General features: G+C 36.3%; 1 protein-coding gene and 1 pseudogene across 1 annotated transcript; both read left to right on the top strand.

Annotated features, from left to right (window-relative positions):
• Positions 1–7,993: 7,993 nt before the first annotated feature.
• Positions 7,994–8,926, top strand: LOC141517021 (olfactory receptor 4C15-like). Its single transcript, XM_074227960.1, has one exon. The coding sequence runs from the start codon at positions 7,994–7,996 to the stop codon at positions 8,924–8,926; it is 933 nt and encodes a 310-aa protein (XP_074084061.1).
• Positions 8,927–16,882: 7,956 nt separating this feature from the next.
• Positions 16,883–18,814, top strand: LOC141517020 (heat shock cognate 71 kDa protein pseudogene; annotated as a pseudogene).
• The last annotated feature ends 283 nt before the right edge of the window (positions 18,815–19,097 follow it).

Below are 19,097 nucleotides of genomic sequence, written 5' to 3'. Positions count from 1 at the left end.
TTCTTATATATTTTATTAATTTTACATATATACATATATTTATATAAATATGTTTAAAATCTGGACATTGCTTAAAGTTTTATTTTAAGGACAAATGTTATTATTTGGTAAATATCTAGATAATTATGAGCCTGAAGTGAGGAAGACCAGAGTTCCAAAGAAGTCTCTCGTGCTTATTGGCTGTTTATTCCTGTGAAAATCACTCATTCTTTTTCTGTCTCAGTTTGCACAATTGTAAAATGGGGATGATAATAACACTTGCCTTTTAGGGTTTTGAAGATGATCAAATGATACAATAATTGACACTTTTTGTTGCTTAGCAAATACTTATCTCCTTGTTTTATTTTTATACAATAGAAGAAAATAGATCATTAGGCAAGATACTGAAATTTCCACTGCTGAGAAAGAACTTATCTTGCAAAACGATGTGAGTTTGAATGCCAACTTAGCCACCTTGAAAATTTTGGGCAGTGACTTTTTCTTTCTTGTCTCTTTTTTTTAAATTTGCAAGATGAGTAGTTTGGTTTAGGTGACCTCCAAGTTACAATCTGATACTTACTGAATGATCTTATGACTCATACCAAAACTTTATCATTTTATAATAAAGGTAAGTTTTCTAGACTAAAATCTTCTCCTCACTCTTTTTTATATTCCAATTTGACAAATTTATTTGCCAGGTTTTACTACCCTGCCTCCAGAAACTATTTGAAGTGGAAATGCTTTAAATGAATAATAATAAAATTTTCTTTTTTGATACATGTATAACATGTTAAACATATTTCAATATTAGTCATGGAATGAAAGAAGAATCCATACAAAAGGGGAAAACGAGAATGAAGTAAATATAAAAGGTAAAAATAGTTTGCTTTGTACTCATATTCTTTAATTCTTTCTGTGGACATTACATTCTCCATCACTAGTCTTTTGGAATTGTGTCAAGTCCCTGTATTACTGAGAAGAGCTAAGTTTATCATAAAATATCATGAAACAATGTTGCTGATACAATGTACAATGTTCCGGTTCTGGTCACTTCACTCACCATCAGGTTTTGCAACACTTTTCATGGTTTCTTTTTTTGGAGGTCTCTCAAATTCTTTATTAATTATTCTTTTTTTCCTATTTTAACTAGTTGTCAACTATCTCTTTTTTTAATTCTATAGATGGGAAAGAATATAAATGGATTCATTCTGCTTAGATTGACCAAGAGAAATAGAAAGTAGAACTAATCATTTTTCTTGGATTCTACACTGCCATTGTGTTGGGGAATCTATGAATTTTCTGTCATAAGACTAGTCCCACATGTAGTTCCCCTATGAACCTTTGTTTTCTTTCTCTTTTTTGAATGTTATTTTATTTTTTGAATTACATGCAAAGATAATTGTCAGCATTCATCTTCCCTTCCTTCCCTTCTCCATTCCCAAGACAGTGAGTAATCTGATATACATGTAAAGTTATGTTTAAAATATTTCCATATTAGTCATATTGTCAAAGAAGAATCAGCACGAAAGTGAACAATTGAAAACAATGAAAAAAGAAAAAAAATCATAAAATAAATTTTATAAAGTGAAAATTTCCTCCTTTGGACTGCACCCAGACTCCATAGTTTTTTCTCTGAACGTGGATACAATTTTCCATTACAAATCTTTTAAAATAATTCTTGATCACTGAGGGGAGCTAAGTCTTTTTTAGATTGAACTGTTAATGTGAACAAAGTCCTAGTTATGCTCAATTCATATAGCATCAGCTCATGCAACTCTTTTCAGACTTTTCTGAATTCTATTCACTCATGATTTCTTCTAGTTTCCTTTAGGGATAGGATGAGGTTCTAAAGCCACCAGAGTCATGTTATTTCCTTTGTGAGACAAATCAAATGAGAGTAAAATTCAAGTAATGCTCAACCCCTCCCTTTTGCCCTCAACTACACTAGGTCCTTTGCCCCTCTTCATGTGATGTAACTTACCCTATTACTATTTCCCCAGCACAATCTTTGCCCCCCATGCCTTTATTTTTCATGTCATCAAGCTCTGTAATTGTATTTCTAATAGAGATACAGTTCTTATGAATTAAAATTATAATCTCCCTGTGTAGGGATGTAGGTTTTAAACTCTTACTGAATGACTGTTTGCCTTTTTACAGTCTCTTGAATTATAATTGAAGATTGTTTTCTGTTCAGTTTTGGTCATTTCATCAGGAAAGTTTTAAAGTCATCTATTTTGTTGAATGTTGCTGTTTTGCTCTGAAGAAGTATGCTAGGTTTTGCCGAGTAGTTGATTCTTGATTATAATCCTAGCTCCTTTTCCCTCTAGAAAATCAGAATCCCTTCAAACCTTAATTGTTGAAGCTTATGTGCTGTGCAATCCTGACTGTGGTTTCTTGGTATTTGAATTATTTCTTCCTGCCTGCTGATAGAACTTTCTCATTGATCTGATAATTCTGGAATTTGGCTAAAATGTTCCTTGGAGTATTCATTTTGGAATCTATTTCCTGAAGTTATTAGTGAATTCTTTCAATGATGATTTTGCCTCCTGGTTCCAGAAAATTGGGGCAGTTTTCCTGGATGATTTCTTAAAAGACGTTGTAGAGGTCTGTTTTTGATTACAGCTTTCAGGGCATCCAATAATTCTTATATTTTCTCTCCTATACCTCTTTTCCAGCTCAGTTGTTTTCCCAATGAAAGATTTTATCTTTTCTTTTTTTTTTAATTTTTTGATTGACTGATTTTTGATGTCATAGTCATTAGCATCCACCTGTTAAATTCTAAATATAAAGAAATTATTTTTTCAATCAGTTTTTGTAACTCCTTTTCCCTTTTGCCAATTCTAAAGGAATTATTTGCTTCGGTCAAGCTGTTCCCTCTTTTTTTTTTTTAAATAATTCCCCTTCATACCACTCATTTCTTTTCCCAATTTTTCTTCTGTCATACTTGTCTTTTAATATTCTTTATGAACTCTTCCAAGAGAACTTTTTGAACTTCAAATCAATTCATAATCCCCTTTGATGCTTCACAGGGAGGCATTTTGCCATTGGGTTTCCCTTCTGAGAAAGTATTATGACCTCAGTTACCATAGGAATTTCTAATGGTCAGATCTATTTTTTCCTATTTTTCACTGATATTTTAGCTTAGTTGGTGTTTTTTTTTTTTTTTAAGTTGAGTTCTATTTTTAGGCAAGAGGTGAACAGTACTATGCTTCTTTGACTGGAGCCAGTGGACTGTTCACTGACTTTTTGTGCTGGACCTTAATTGCTAGAGCCTTGTTTCCTGCATTAGGTAGTACCACCCAGGCATGCCATATGTCCTGGACTTACAGCGTTTTCAATATGCCTTCTATACTGGGGCTGGGGCTTTCACTCCTGTTCTACCATATAGCAGGCCTGCCAGACCCGAACTCAGAGGTCTTGGGTACTGATCTTGATTTTGTTTTGTTATTAAGCACCTGTGACTGGCTTCCCATTCCTTACATAGACTGGGATACTCTCTCCTTTTATCCAATTGAGATAGACCTTTCCTGAAGACCTTCTACAGTAGTATAAAGGATAAAATTGCTCCAATTTTATTTTGGAGTTTCTGCCACTCGAAAATCTGTTTAGAGTTGATTTAAAGTACTTTCCTGGGGTAGCTAGGTGGTGCCTGCCCATTTGTCAGGAGGATCTAAGTTCAAATGCAGCCTTAAATACTTAATAATTGCCTAGCTGTGTGGTCTTGGTCAAGTCAGCTAACCACATTGTCTTAAATAAATTTTAAAAAATTAAAAAATCAAGAGATCTTTCAGAAGGGAACTATGAAGAGCCAAGGGAAGTTTCTGGCTTCTCTTGGTAACCCTAACTGTGACTTAAATGCATTATTTGATCTCTCATAAAATACTACAAATTAAACACCAGAGAGATCATGATATTTATGTATGTGGTTATGCTATATTATATGTGTGTCTATGCATGTGTCTATGTCTATATTTTTCCTTTACCTTTGCTCCTCTTCTCTCTTCTCTTTGGCTATACTCTCTTCACCTCCTTTCCCTCCTCAATGTTCTCCTCATTCTGCTTACTTTGATCAGCATGAGTCCATGCAAGTCTTTCCATGATTTTCTGAAGTCCTCCCTCTGAGGATTTCCTATGAAACAATAGTACTCCATCACATTCATATACCTCAATTTATTACATCAATCATCAATTTATGAGCACCCCTTCAATTTTTAATTTGCCAATATAAAAGAATTACTATGACTTTTTTTTTGTATGTGGGTCTTTCCCCCTTTTATATGATCCCTTTGGAATACAGATACAGTTGTAGTGTTACTGGAACAAAGGGTGTGCACAGTTTTATGGCCCTTGGGATATAGTTACAAAATGCTGTCTAGAATGGTTAGATCAGTTTACATCTCTACCAACTGTACCTTACTTGAAGAGTTTTTCAACATCCCCTCCAATATTGATCATTTTCTTTTTTTGTTATACTAACCTACCTGATAAGTACAAGGTGGTACTATGGAGTTGTTTTATTTTGCATTGATGAAAACCTTTGATAAGAAATATAATGTCATTGGACCTATTTGACAGAATACATTTAAATTTTCTCCTATAGAAAAATAGGAAGTATTTATTTTTGTATTAAAAACTTATGAAATCGATAAGATTAGAAATAGATAATCAATGGATATAGTTATGTTTTGAGAGTTTCTAAGAATGTTAAAACAAATCATAAGGGGGCAGGTGGGTGACACAGTGATTAGAACACCGGCCCTGGAGTCAGGAGTACCTGAGTTCAAACCCAACCTCAGACATGTAATAATTCCCTAACTGTTTAACCTTGCACAAGTTACTTAGCCTCATTGCCTTAAATAAATAAAAATATATTATTAAAAAATAGATCATAGGATCCAGTAAATGTTTAGTAAAAGTGTATACAATTGAATTGTTTAAATTTTATTTAGTCAATAGATCAATTAACACTCATCTATTGTCTAAACACAAATAGGTAGAATTTACTATTTGTTTAAGCTTTATGAAGGATTTTACAAACATGCCATTTAACTTTCTGCTTAACTATGGAAATAGGTTCTCATTTTAAAGATGAACTAGAAACTCAAAGAGTTTAATAGTTCTAACATCATTAGGTTAGAGTCTGAGACCAGCTTTGAACTATCTTTTCCAGGTTCAAGTCCTAGACTCTATTCATGTGTCAACCAAGAGGCAATGAAATAATATGCTGTCATAAGGAGATTAAATGTCAATGGGAACTATAAGGACATATATATATATATATATATATATATATATATATATTCATACATACTTATATTTACATATATATAGAAAGGTAGCACATGTTTTTAAAAAGTATCTAAATTATTAGCAAAAATGCAATGATCTATGTCAATCCAAAGGACTGATGATGAAACACACTGTACACTTTTAAAGAAAGAACTAAATGGGGGTGGCTAGGTAGAGCAGTGGATAGAGCACCATCCCTGGAGTCAGGAGTACCTGAGTTCAAATCCGGCCTAAGACACTTAATAACTACCTAGCCATGTGGCCTTGGACAAGCCACTTAACCCCATTGGCTTGCAAAAACTAACCCCCCCCCCCAAAGAACTAAATATAGCTGAATAAAGACTGAAGTATACTATTTCTTTTTTATTCTTTCTTTCCTCCCATTCATCCTTCCTCCCTCCATTCTTCCCTCCCTCCTTTTCTTTCATTCATTCATTCATTTCTCCATTCAGTCTTCTTCAAAAACTGGCTAATGTGAAAATGTTTTAATATATATATATATATATATATATATATATATATATGCAATTTACTTCTTATTGCTTACCATCACAGGTCAGGGAAGAAGGAAGGGTTAGAATTGGAATTAGAATGTTTGAAAAGTTTTAAATTGTTTAAACATGCAATTGGGAAAAATCAAATATGTTTTTTAAAGAAGTTTCAATAGAGTTCTAACAGTTGATGTGATCAAGAAAAGTTTCATCCAGAAGGTAAAACCTCAGCTATTGTATAAAGGAAGAAAATAAATCTACAAAAGCCTAGGAAAGAAGGAACAAGCTAAAAGACATAAAGCTGCTATTTAGAAGGATAAATGGTGTATCTGAAACAAGTTCTTATTAAATCATTTTTCTTCTCTCCTTCCTCCTCTGAGAAGTTTGCACATAGAGAAGGTTGGTTTGACTGGATGTCAGAGTGAGGGAGGGAAAGTAATTTCCCATGAGGCAAAGGAGATAGATTTGTGGGCTATAACATAGGGCAGTGGTTTCAACCTCATATTGAAACAGGGGCCATTAAATTATATACGAAGGTGCTGTGGACCATATCATGACTTAGAAAAATCACATATTAATGTTATTTAAATACTATTATATTTTTTTAATTAAATATTTCAAATTGTGTTTTAATCTGACTCAGGAGATACTCAGGACCATCATGTTATACCTAGCCTCTTGAATGATTTCAAAGACTTTATATTTTATTTTTTCTAGGAAGTCACAGGAATTGATGAGTCACATGTGCAGAAACACAAATAAGGAAAATTCTTTTGATAGTAGGTGTAACAAGACTAAAGTAAAAATAGATTTGATGCAAAATGATAAATAAAACATTGTAGTAATAATTGAGAAAAGGGGCTAGAAATACCAGAATTAAGATAACTGTGTTCATGGTGAGAAGAGGTTGGACATGAGAGAAGTTGTATAGGTACAACGTGGAAGGTTGGGCAATTTGGTTGGATCTGCAGAGTGAGGAAAAGTGAAATGTCCTTGATCATGCTAAGATTTTGTGTTTTGCAGTAATAAGTACGTTGTGAAGAGGACAGGGATTAGGAGGAACGAAAATTAGAAGTGTGGGAGATATTAAGGTTAAGATGTATCTTGAATTTCTGCTACAAAATTTGTTATATGAAATTTATTGGTTGGGTGGGATTAAAACTCAGATAAGAAACTGGGCTGATTGTATCATTTGATGGCTTATTGGCATAGCTGTGTTAACTAAACCCATGAGAGCAAACACGCGCACACACACACACACACACACACACACACACACACACACACACAAACAAATACAGAGACACACAGAGCAGAAACAGAGACAACGAAACAGATACAGAAAGACAGAGAGACAGAGATTCAGAAAGAGGGTATTAATAGCTCGATTTTATCTTCAAAATAAGGTTCCATTAAAGTATCCTAGAATATTTGTGCTTTGTACTTGAAGCTATGTATATGTGTAGGGTTATTTATATAGATATAGATATATGTAGGTATGTGTACACATTTACTTGTAAATGTATTTCTATGTATATGTTAATGTAAATTCATATACATAAATATATATTTCTTGAAAGAAGGCATAAATGAAACATTTATTAAATGTTCCAATGGCAAAAATCCAGGAAAGACTGCTAAACTATTGGTTAACCTAATTAGCATTAAGGAGAAAAATCCTCACATTCTGGGACATCCTTCCAAATTGAATAAGGAGAAAAGTAAAATATTACATGGACTTAAAAAAAATCAACCACATAAGAAGAAAGTAAGGAACATGAGATAAAAGAGCACTAGGAATGGGGAAAAAGATCTGTGATAAATATAAGGCAGATGCCAGAACAAACTACATCATATTGAAGGACCATTTGATATTAGGATACTTCAGAATATATATTGAACAATGAGTTGCCATACTGACTATACTTTGCTGAAATCATTTTGGAATATTATATTCATTTCTACATTTCTATATCATTATAAGAAGGCTATTGGTAAAGTGGGGAAGGTAAAGAAGAGGGAAATATGAATAAAACAGGTACCTCTGCTCATATTAACTGAAGACATATTGAAGGAATGGTCATGATCAGTAATGCACATTATGTGTAAATTCCATGAAGGTTGATATATTTGGATATGCTTTTGAACATTTTCTATAATATTTGTTATTAACAGCCCTTCTTTCTTTTTTTCTGCAGATACTCAATGATTAATAGGTACAGGACCTTTAAAAAATGGAAAATCAAAGTTTTGTGACTGAATTCATATTACTGGGACTATCACAGAATCAAAATATTCAGAAAATGTCATTTGTTATATTCTTACTTTTCTACCTTTCAACTGTTGTGGGGAATTTGTTTCTTGTCCTGACCATCATCTGTACACCTTCCCTTTTGGGGTCCCCTATGTACTTCTTCCTAGCCCTTCTGTCTTTCCTAGATGCTTCCTTCTCCTCTGTCATTGCTCCTAAAGTTATCATAGACTCTCTCTATGAAAGGAAAACTATATCCTTCCAAGGTTGTATGGGTCAGATTTTTGCTGAACATTTCTTAGCAGGTGTTGAGGTTATTGTCCTCACATCTATGGCCTATGACAGATATGTAGCTATCTGCAAGCCCCTACACTATATGACCATCATGAATCGGGACCTGTGCTTGTTGCTGGTGGGTGTAGCCTGGGCAGGAGGCTTCTTGCACTCCATGATTCAGATATTTTTCCTGCTTCCATTACCCTTTTGTGGTCCTAATGTAATTAATCACTTTATGTGTGACTTGTACCAACTTTTGGAACTTGCCTGTATAGATACACACATGCTTGGTCTGATGGTTGTGGCCAACAGTGGCTTTATCTGTATCATCAACTTTTCCCTTTTGCTTATCTCCTATGCAGTCATCCTTCATTCTCTAAGGACACACAGCACAGCGGCACGTCGTAAAGCTCTTTCTACTTGTGGTTCCCACATCACAGTCATGGTCTTATTTTTTGTTCCATGTATATTTGAATATACAAGACCTCCCACTACTTTCTCTTTTGACAAAATGGTATCAATATTTTATAGTTTTCTAACCCCCTTATTAAATCCATTGATCTACACATTTAGAAATACAGAAATGAAAAACGCCATGAAGAAAATGTTGAGCAAAACTGTGATTAATGTGGAAAGATAAATATTTTAAGGAGTCTTCTAAAAGACAAATTAAGTATCTTGTCCTGGCCATCCTGCATAAAGTCAAAATAATATAATAAAAAAATATATAAGCATTATATCATTTGCAGAGGCAAATTATTTTAAAACTAATTTTCCCCCACAAGTTACACTGAAGTTGTGTTTAGGAGCATGGGCAGCAAAAGACACAGCCATACTGTATTAATGTCTAGAACACTGATAAAGATAATTCCTAATTTTCAATTATCAAGAAGCATTTGGTTCACCCTTAAGAGATGTGGCTTATAAAATTAAAAGCATATATTGTAATCCTTAAAAAAGAATAAATTTCTCAAACTAAAGGAAGGCAATTAGTCAAGAAAAAGATGCTCCTACTCATTTGTAAGTCATTAAATTATTGCTATAAATTGCTCCAAAAAGTTATTCTTTTATGATGATTTTGGACATACATATAATATACTGCAATGCTGAATTTAACTCTCAGCAAAAAATGGACTTCCCAAAGGAAAATATTTCAGTCATTCCTTTAAAAGAATCTGTAGGTGAACAGAACATGCTATATGATCATTATTTTGCTATTAATTAAAATTGATGTCATAAGATCATTATTTAGAGAAGAAGATATTAAAGCATGCCACAGGGAAATACTATCACCTATGACCCCCAATAAGATGCAAATTTTGTTGCTGTTGATGGCATTCTGTCATCATTCCGCAGAACATCTGAGGTATTAGGAAGAGAGTATAGTCATATAGAATGGAAATATAATTTGAATTTCTTTCATGTATAAAAGTCATAGAAGGATTGAGTATAAACCCACAATTATTCAAAATAGTTTAGTCTTATGATATAATAATGAGAAAAAAAATTGATTAGATGAGGAATGAAGTAAGGAAAGTTGTGAACTAAATCAATTTATGTAATAAGGCATTGAAAATGAATGTCATTAAAAATGAATGTCATTGAAATTATGGCAATTAAATGTTAAGAAGTTGTGCTTGTTTGTGTGTGTGTTTGTATGTGTGTCAGTTTATCACAGAGAGACTGACAGACAAACAAACAGAAAGACAGACAGACAGAGAGAGGTGAGCAGAATCAGAGGGACAGAGAACAAGGAAGAGAGTGAGAGAGCTAAGAAGAGGAAATTTGATTTAAGAGATTGAGAATGGGTAGGTCACTGGGAGGGAGAGAATGTTAACATAAAGAATAGGACTAGTGAAAGAAGAACAAACAAAAATCACCCCATCAAAATTACAAGTGAAAAACACATGTAAAAATAGTATAGAATAATTTTCTGTGGAATAAAGGAGTATCAAACAGAATGCAGATTTTAGGATGTACATAGAATACTTTGGAAATGTGCTATGCCTTACTTAATATTCATGGGCACTTGGGCAGTTGGGGTGGGTAGGATGGGATGCCAAGGAAATAATTTAATGTCTAAATGACTTGGGAAACTGTGTTCCAATTTATTCAGTTAATCACTTTTCCATCTCTGATACTTGCTAGTTGTGAAATGTGAAAAAGTTATTTAAAGTATCCTAGGAAATGTTTCCGTATCTGCAGCATTCACAATTCAGATTAGTTTATTTAACAGGCCCAGTTCTAAATTTTTAATTCTCTGTACCTGATAGCAGTCTGCTTGTGATTTGTGTTATTGGAGGAAAACTCTACAGAGGAAATTTTCCAAAGTGTGTGGGGGGGCACATTCTGGCACTCCCTAAAATATTCAAAGGAAAAAATGTACTTTGAAATTAATAAAAATGAGAAATTAATAAGGAAAAATCCATCCACATTCTTCTGTCTATCCAGCTATCTATCTAAGGTTTGTCTTTCATTTTCTTCCCCTCCCCCCCTTTTTTAAAGGTTTTTTTGGGAGGCAGTGAGGCTAAGTGACTTGAGCAAGGCCACATAGCTAGATAATTATTATGTGTCTGAGGCCTGATTTGAACTCAGGTCCTCCTGACTCCAGGGCTGGTGCTCTACCCCACTGCACCACCTAGCTGCCTCCTTGTCCTTCAGTTTCAAATTGGACCCCAACATCAGAGAGGTGATGCCATGACAAGCACTTAAATTGGATTTGAGTGAGTAGGGGCTGTGCTAAGTCACCAGTCTCGTTTTCTGCTTGAGAGTCATTGGGGTCCAAATGAAAAGATAAGAATTATGATGACTGGAGATGGTCCTGGATGTGAGGCAATCAGGGTTAAGTGTCTTGTCCAAGATCACACAACTAGTAACAGTCAAATATCTGAGCCTAGATACAAACTTCAGTCCTTCTGACTCCAGGATCAGTGCTCTATCCACTGTGCCACATGGCTATCATCTATCTATCTATCTATCTATCTATCTATCTATCTATCTATCTATCTATCCATCCACCTGTATAGACAGATATTCTTACCTTTATATTTATATATCTATATATATATACCTGTATCTATAGCTATATCTATATATGATACATACACATATTTTGAATGAAATTAGAAAGTTGAAAGAAACTTTATTATAGTATAAAACCATTTTAATCAAAGTAGGAATATCAATATTAATTTTAAATATGACAAAAGTAACAGTAGATAATGTAAACACAAAGAGAGCAGGCATGATAAACATCAAATCAGCGATATGTAGATTCTTAAATGCATTTATTTTATCATCAATTCAGAAATTCCTCTAACAAAATGATCCCATTGCATATTGTCCCAGTCTTTTCAAAAATTCACCATCTAGCTCTCATCCAAAATATATTGCTTTTTCTTGACTTTCTGAGGATAATAATGAAGCTCTCTAGCCTTATAGCCACTTTTCCTGATCACAAAATTAAGGTATACTAGGCGTCTATGACTCCAAATTTAATGCTTTTTCAACTGAGTCCGACTTTTGACATCAGTGCTAATGGATACAGTAAATGGAGAAACAATGTTTTTTTTTTGCACTGTTCCTTGAATCTAGACGTCCTAGGAGACATAGATCTATTGACAAACATGGATGCATTGATTAATATTCCATATCAGTCCCAGATAATAAAGTGATGCTACTAATCATTGTGTTCATGGATTTTTCTCTGGCTGCTGTGTACTTTGCATTTAGATCAAACATATATGGGAAAAACAGCAACCTGGGCATAGTGGTAGAAATTCAGATGAAAGTGAACAGCTCTATCTTATTTCCTCTAGTAGTGCCTTCTGTTGTTTTAAGAAATTTTAGAGTCATCTTTTCTTATGGTTAGCTTTAGCTAAAAGAACTTTCTTCACTACTACGTAGCATAAAAATAAGCAAAACAGCTTACAATCAATTTTTGGAGCGAAGAATAGTTTTGAACTAATTACAAAAACACATCAAAGCCATACAATAAAACAACACTAACCTCAACCTGAAAAATTGAGGATATTTTATCATACTATCTGTGTAACTTGTTCATATTTGGTATATCTAACTAAAAAGTTAAAACTATTTTCATTAGGTAGAGATTAGTTTTAAGAGAAGTGTTTTAAAGGAAAAAAAGTGAGATAAGATGATCTATGGGAGATACCACATTATCCAAAGCAAGCTTCACAATTCATCATTATTTTATTAAGAGAAAGAAAGAAAGAAAGAAAAAGGAAGGAAAGAAAGAAAGAAGGAAGAATGGAAGGAAGGAAGGAAGGAAGGAAGGAAGGAAGGAAGGAAGGAAGGAAGGAAGGAAGGAAGGAAGGAAGGAAGGAAGGAAAGAAGCAAAGAAGGAGGGAGAAAAAGAGAGAGTGATCGGGAAGAGAGGGAGAAAGAAAGCAAGGGGAAGGAATAGGAAGAGAAAGGAGGAGGTGAAAGAGGAGGAAAAAGGGAAGGAGAAGAAGAAAAACGAGGAACGAGGAAGAGAAGGTGGAGGAGGAAGTATCTCTAGTTGCTTCTGTCTTTACATTGCCTTGAGTGCTTTTTGCTTGGGGCAAGAGGACATGAGCCAGTTTTGGGATCCTTATAAGAGAAAGATTCTCTTCTAGGTCAGCCTTGGAATTAGTCTAATAGTCCACATTGGAAGGAGATTAGTACAAGCCACTATGGATATTTTAGGAATTTTTAAAGTTAAGAAACATCACATGGTTCCAAAAAAGAAATGGAAATGGAGCAATGGTATTGTTTTGTGGCATGCTATTCTTAAAGGAATTGTAAAAAAGCTTTCCTTTCTCTTTTTTAATGTCTCTGATGAGCTAAGTGATCAGCCAGCACAGTTCCTGAGGATTTAATTTGAACAAATTTTTCTGGTCTCACTTTCTCAAGAAGTTAAGTAAACCCCTTATCCAGTTGGCTGTAACTAAAAACAACACAATGAATGATGGTTGAGCTATATCCCTTAAGGAATTGAGATTGTCTCTACTAATGGCCAAATAAAAGAGGCATTTCTGCTATGACAATAAAGACAATGTGAAATGCAAGGCCCTTAGGTCAGAATAAAACAGAAAGATGATTCAGAAGCCCAGTGCTTCTTCCTGGGTCTTATAAATGAGAAAGTTCATATGAGTTATCAATATCTTTTCATGAAGGAATGCAAACAGTTTAATATCATTACATTCCTCATATTTAGTCCTTTTCATCCATCCCCTCTATGGTTCACCAGAGTCCTGTACTTGGAGATCAAACTTTCTATTCAGCTCTTGTTGTTTCAGTCGGAAAGTTTGAAAGTTCCCTGTTTCATTGAAAATTCAACTTTTCAGTTTTAATGGGTCGTTGATTCTCAGTTGTAAACCAAGATCTTTTGCCTTCTGGAATGTCATATTCAAAACCCTATGAGCACTTAATGTAGATCCTGCCAGATCCTGTGTAATCCTGACTATGGAGCCTTCGTAGTTGAATTGTTTGTTTCTGTCAGCTTTTTGAATTTTCTCTTTGATTTGGGAGTTTTAGAATTTGGCTATAATATTCCTGAAAGTTTTGACTTTTGGGATCTCTTTCAGGAGGTGACAAGTGAATCTCTTGATTTCTATTTTACCCTCTTCTTCAAGGATCTCAGGGCAATTTTGCTGTATTATTTCTTGAAAAATGAAGTCTAGACTCTTCTCCTGATCATGCACTTAAGATAGCCCAGTAATTTTTAAATTGTTTCTTCTGGATCTGTTTTCAAGGTCAGTTGTTTTTCCAATGATATATTTCACATTTTCTTCTAATTTTTTACTTTTGGGAAGAGTTCTATTTCTTCCTGATTTCTTGCAAAGTCATCAGTTTCCTTTAGTTTCATCATGCATTTGAAGGAGTTATTTTCTTCAGAGAGGTTTTATTATCTCCTTTTCCAGGTGGCCAGTTCTACTTTTTAAGGAATTCTTCTCTCTATTTGCCTTTTTGTTTTGCTTTTTCCATTAAGCCTAAACTGGTTTTTAACATATTATTTTCTTCAGTATTTTTTTATTTATCTTTTACCAAGCTGCTGATTTGGTTTTCATGATTTTTCTGCATGGCTCTCGTTTCTCCTCCCAATTTTTCCTCCATCTCTCTTATTTGCTTTCCAAAGTCTTTTTTTTGAGCTCATCCTTAGTCTGAGCCCATTTTCTAATTCTCCTGGACGTTTTGGTTATGGAAGTTTGGATTTTGTCATCATCTGAGTATGTGTTTTGATCCTCCATGGGACTAAAGAAATTCTCTATGGTCAGATTCTTATTTTTTCTGTTGTTTACTTATTCCTCAGCCCAAGACAGCACTTCCAATGCTTTGATTTTTTGGGGGGCACCCCACTGGGACACCCTAAATTCCTCCAAGGTCTTATGCTCTCTTGCCTATTCTTTGATATGTAAATGGCCCCTGTATTTTCATACGCCATGGAGGAATCCAGTTTAGTTATCTTAGTACGGAATACTGAACTGCAACCTGGATCTGAGTGTAGGCTAGCAACAGAGTCCTACCTGGAGGCAGAGCAGAGAGATCTCTGCAGATTTCTCTTACCTTCTCTGGGGGGTGCAGGCTGCTTTCTCCAGATTCTCGTTGTAGGTTCTGCAGCTGGTACTCCTCATTCCACACTCATTCTGGTGTGGCAGAGTTCTCTCACCACCCATTCAAGCTGTTGCCAATGATCTCTGTGCTGGGATGGGCTGCACTGCAGCATTGGCTTTTTTCCAACCCCAGGTCTTGGTGAAACATACCTTTTGCAAGGAACTTCTGTGTTAACCTGGATTGGGAAAATGTGTCACTTAGTCTTTCTGTGGCTTTGGCACCTCTAAATTTTGGCTAGTCATCATTATCTTGCAGTGTGGCCTTGAGCAAGCCACTTAACCCCATTGCTTTGCCAAAAAAAACCCTAAAAAAATTACAGCAGAAAAGTTGATGGACTGATCATGAGGGACTAACCTTTTGTTTGCCTTTTTTGCATGTTTTTTTTTAGTTTTTGCAACACAGATGGGGTTAAGTGGCTTGCCCAAGGCCACACACCTACGTAATTATTAAGTGACTGAGACCAGATTTGAACTCAGGTACTCCTGAATCCAGGGCTGGTGCTCTATCCACTGCACCACCTAACTGCCACCTAGCTGCCCCCTTTTTATGTTTTAATAACAAGACCATTTTCCTAAAGCCTTCACCTTGCTAAGTTTTCACCAAGATTTTGAGTTTTCCATTATTGGTAATGAAATCTGGTGTGAATGTATCTAAAACAAGGCATTCCCCAATAAAGATGTGGTCAACCACCCATCATGGATGGAATATATTGGGTCTTCTCATCTCAGTCTCCAATGGTTTCAGTCTAGAAACAAAGCTCTCTGCTTACCTCTTGTTCTCCATGAGTAGCATGTCGGCAAACAACTCTTGGAGGCCCTGGTACAAGTCTCATTTTTCTTGCATCATGAAGTGGTGGTTAAATTATGACTCTGTCATCAGCCACTAGCAGTCACTCTGCCTGTTAATGTCTTCATCATGGAAGGAAAAGTCTTCCCTTTGAAAGGTGCTGATGCCATGACCATCTCCAGATGGTCCATATTGGAATCCAGAGAGATCTTCCATGTATAAATGGCCCACCCAGATAAGAATATTCTATGATGGAGGATTTGGAAGGAAATAGCACAGCAGAAGCCATATTTTCTATGATCAGGTTCCATATGGGAGGGTTCAAGAATCTCCCTCCACCACCCTCAGCCCCCAACATGTAGAGTGGCAGCTCAATTTCTAGTGAAATTGGTTACACACCAAGGACCTGGCCTGGTACTGCAGTACCAGATGCAGGACACAATCAGAACAGTTTGGCAAGCCAAGAGCAAAGAAATCAATTTATGATGCTGGGTAGAACCCAATCTTTTCTTATTTTTACAAGGTGTTTTGCTACTGCTACTGTTACTGCTTCTACTTGCCACACTGATTTTTTGTTAGTAACTGGTCCTGTGCTGGATGGGTGGCTCAGTGAACTTTGAATCAACAATGAAATGATGTAGTCATTGGCAGGCCTAAGTATTGTAGTCTTACTGAGGATCCTCAGGCCACCTGCTTCTCGAACTTTATACAATACAGGAAACTGAGTTGACCTGACATCCCACCCACACAGGTGTGTTAATGACCAGCCTCTTCTGCAGGGACTGGCAGTCTGAGGGTGAGGGTCATCTCATTGGTCTCCTTTTGTTTGACTTTAAATGTCTTGGACATTCTGTCTTTAAACATTGACTTGATTGATACTTAATTGTTTGAAGATAGATTGATGGATAGAGAGAAAAAGCAATTGTTTTGAACTCACTAAGAGTCAATCATCATGTTTATTTAATACAAATAAGCAAGGCAACTTTTGCTGTCATGGTAATTGTGATTTTTGGATGATAGACAATATATGATCGAGACATTACAAGGGATGGAATAAGTTGTAGGAATGGTAAGAGGATGTATTATAGTGACTTGGAAACCTTATTATTGGCAAGATAAGTGAAAAGATCACCAAGAGGGGTCTATTCAACACAGCAGCAGCCCTTTTCCTCCTCTGGTGCGGTTAGCGACGACCTCCGACTCCCCAGTAACCATGTCGAAGGGACCTGCAGTTGGCATTGATCTCAGCACCACTTACTCCTGTGTGGGAGTTTTCCAACATGGGAAAGTGGAGATCATTGCTAATGACCAAGGAAACAGGACCACCCCAAGCTACGTTGCCTTCACTGACACAGAACATTTAATTGGTGATGCCACAAAAATTCAAGTTGCAATGAACCCCACCAACACCGTGTTTGATGCCAAATGTCTTATTGGTCAAAGATTCGATGATGCAGTTGTGCAGTCAGACATGAAGCATTGGCCTTTCACGGTGGTGAATGATGCAGGCAGACCTAAGGTCCAAGTGGAGTATAAAGGGGAGACCAAAAGTTTCTACCCAGAAGAAGTATCTTCAATGGTCTTGACTAAGATGAAAGAAATTGCTGAAGCTTGTCACAAATGCTGTGATCACAGTACTTGCCTATTTCAACGATTCCCAACATCAGGCCACCAAAGATGCTGGAACCATCCTGGTCTCAATGTGCTCCATATCATCAATGAGCCAAATGATACTGCTATTACTTATGGCTTGGATAAAAAAGTTGGTGCCGAGAGAAATGTGTTGATCTTTGACCTTGGAGGTGGTACTTTTGATGTCTCCATTCTTACCATTGAAGATGGCATCTTTGAGGTCAAGTCCACAGCTGGGGACACCCACTTGGGTGGAGAGGACTTTGACAACCGCATGGTCAACCATTTCATTGCCGAGTTCAAGCAAAAGCACAAGAAAGACATCAGTGAGAACAAAAGGGCTGTTCGCTGTCTCCGCACAGCTTGTGAACGTGCAACCCTCTCTTCCAGTACCCAGGCCAGTATTGAGATTGACTCCCTCTATGAAGGTATCAACTTCTACACATCAATCACCCGAGCCCATTTTGAGGAGCTGAATGCTGATCTTTTCCGTGGCACCCTGGACCCTGTGGAAAAGGCATTAAGAGATGCTAAGCTAGATAAATCACAGGTTCATGACATCGTCCTGGTGGGTGGTTCCACTCACATTCCCAAAATCCAGAAGCTTCTGCAAGACTTCTTCAATGGCAAGGAGCTCAACAAGAGTATCAATCCTGATGAGGCTGTTGCTTATGGTGCAGCTGTCCAGGCTGCCATTCTGTCAGGAGATAAGTCTGAGAATGTACAGGACTTGTTGCTTTTGGATGTCACTCCTCTTTCCCTTGGAATTGAAACTGCTGGTGGTGTATAACAGTTTTGATCAAACGTTAATACCACCATTCCCACCAAGCAGACACAAACCTTCACCACCTATTCGGACAACCAGCCTGATGTGCTTATTCAGGTTTATGAAGGTGAAAGAACCATGACAAAGGATAACAACCTGCTTGGCAAGTTTGAGCTCACAGGAATTTCTCCAGCACCCAGGGGTGTTCCTCAAATTGAAGTGACATTCGACATTGATGCAAATGGCATTCTCAATGTTTCTGCTGTGGATAAGAGCACAGGCAAGGAGAACAAGATCACCATCACCAATGACAAAGGTCGACTGAGCAAAGAAGACATTGAGCATATGGTTCTGGAAGCTGAGAAATACAAGGCTGAGGATGAGAAGCAGAGACACAAGGTGTCCTCCAAAAATTCGCTTGAATCTTATGCTTTCAACATGAAGGCTACTGCAGAAGATGAAAAAATGCAAGGGAAAATTGGTGATGAAGACAAACAGAAGATTCTTGACAAATGCAATGAAATAATCAACTGGCTAGATAAGAACCAGACAGCTGAGAAGGAAGAATTTGAGCATCAGCAAAAAGAATTGGAGAAGGTCTGCAACCCCATTATTACTAAGCTGTACCAGAGTGCAGGGGGAATGCCAGGAGGCATGCCAGGAGGAATGCCTGGTGGGTTCCCAGGGGGTGGAGCAGCCCCATCCAGAGGTGCTTCTTCTGGACCCAGCATTGAAGAAGCTGATTAAACAAAGCAGAAGAAAGAGCATTCCACACAACTTTCCAAAAATTGAAGGACTCAAAATTTAGCTAAGGCAGTAGCCAGTTTAAAAAGTAACATTTAAGCTACTGTATAAATCTGGGCATTCTGAATACTTGAATGTGTGCAGAGGGAGAAGTGAACAACATCGCACTTTATCAGTACTGTAAAAAAAGTGGAAATGCAATTCTTTGTCCTGGAAAATAAAATATTTAAAATTGGCACCTAAAAAAAAAAGATCACCAAGAGGAGTCTGTCCTACTGAAAGTCAA

This window comes from Macrotis lagotis, chromosome 3 (assembly GCF_037893015.1).
Source record: "Macrotis lagotis isolate mMagLag1 chromosome 3, bilby.v1.9.chrom.fasta, whole genome shotgun sequence".
NCBI classification, from domain to species: domain Eukaryota; kingdom Metazoa; phylum Chordata; class Mammalia; order Peramelemorphia; family Peramelidae; genus Macrotis; species Macrotis lagotis.
The sequence above is the reverse complement of the archived record's forward strand: the minus strand, read 5'-3'. Positions and strand labels throughout refer to the sequence as shown.

Excerpts from the sequence above, each read along its gene's own strand:
- LOC141517021 (XM_074227960.1), top strand. The coding sequence starts at position 7,994 with ATGGAAAATCAAAGTTTTGTGACTGAATTCATATTACTGGGACTATCA.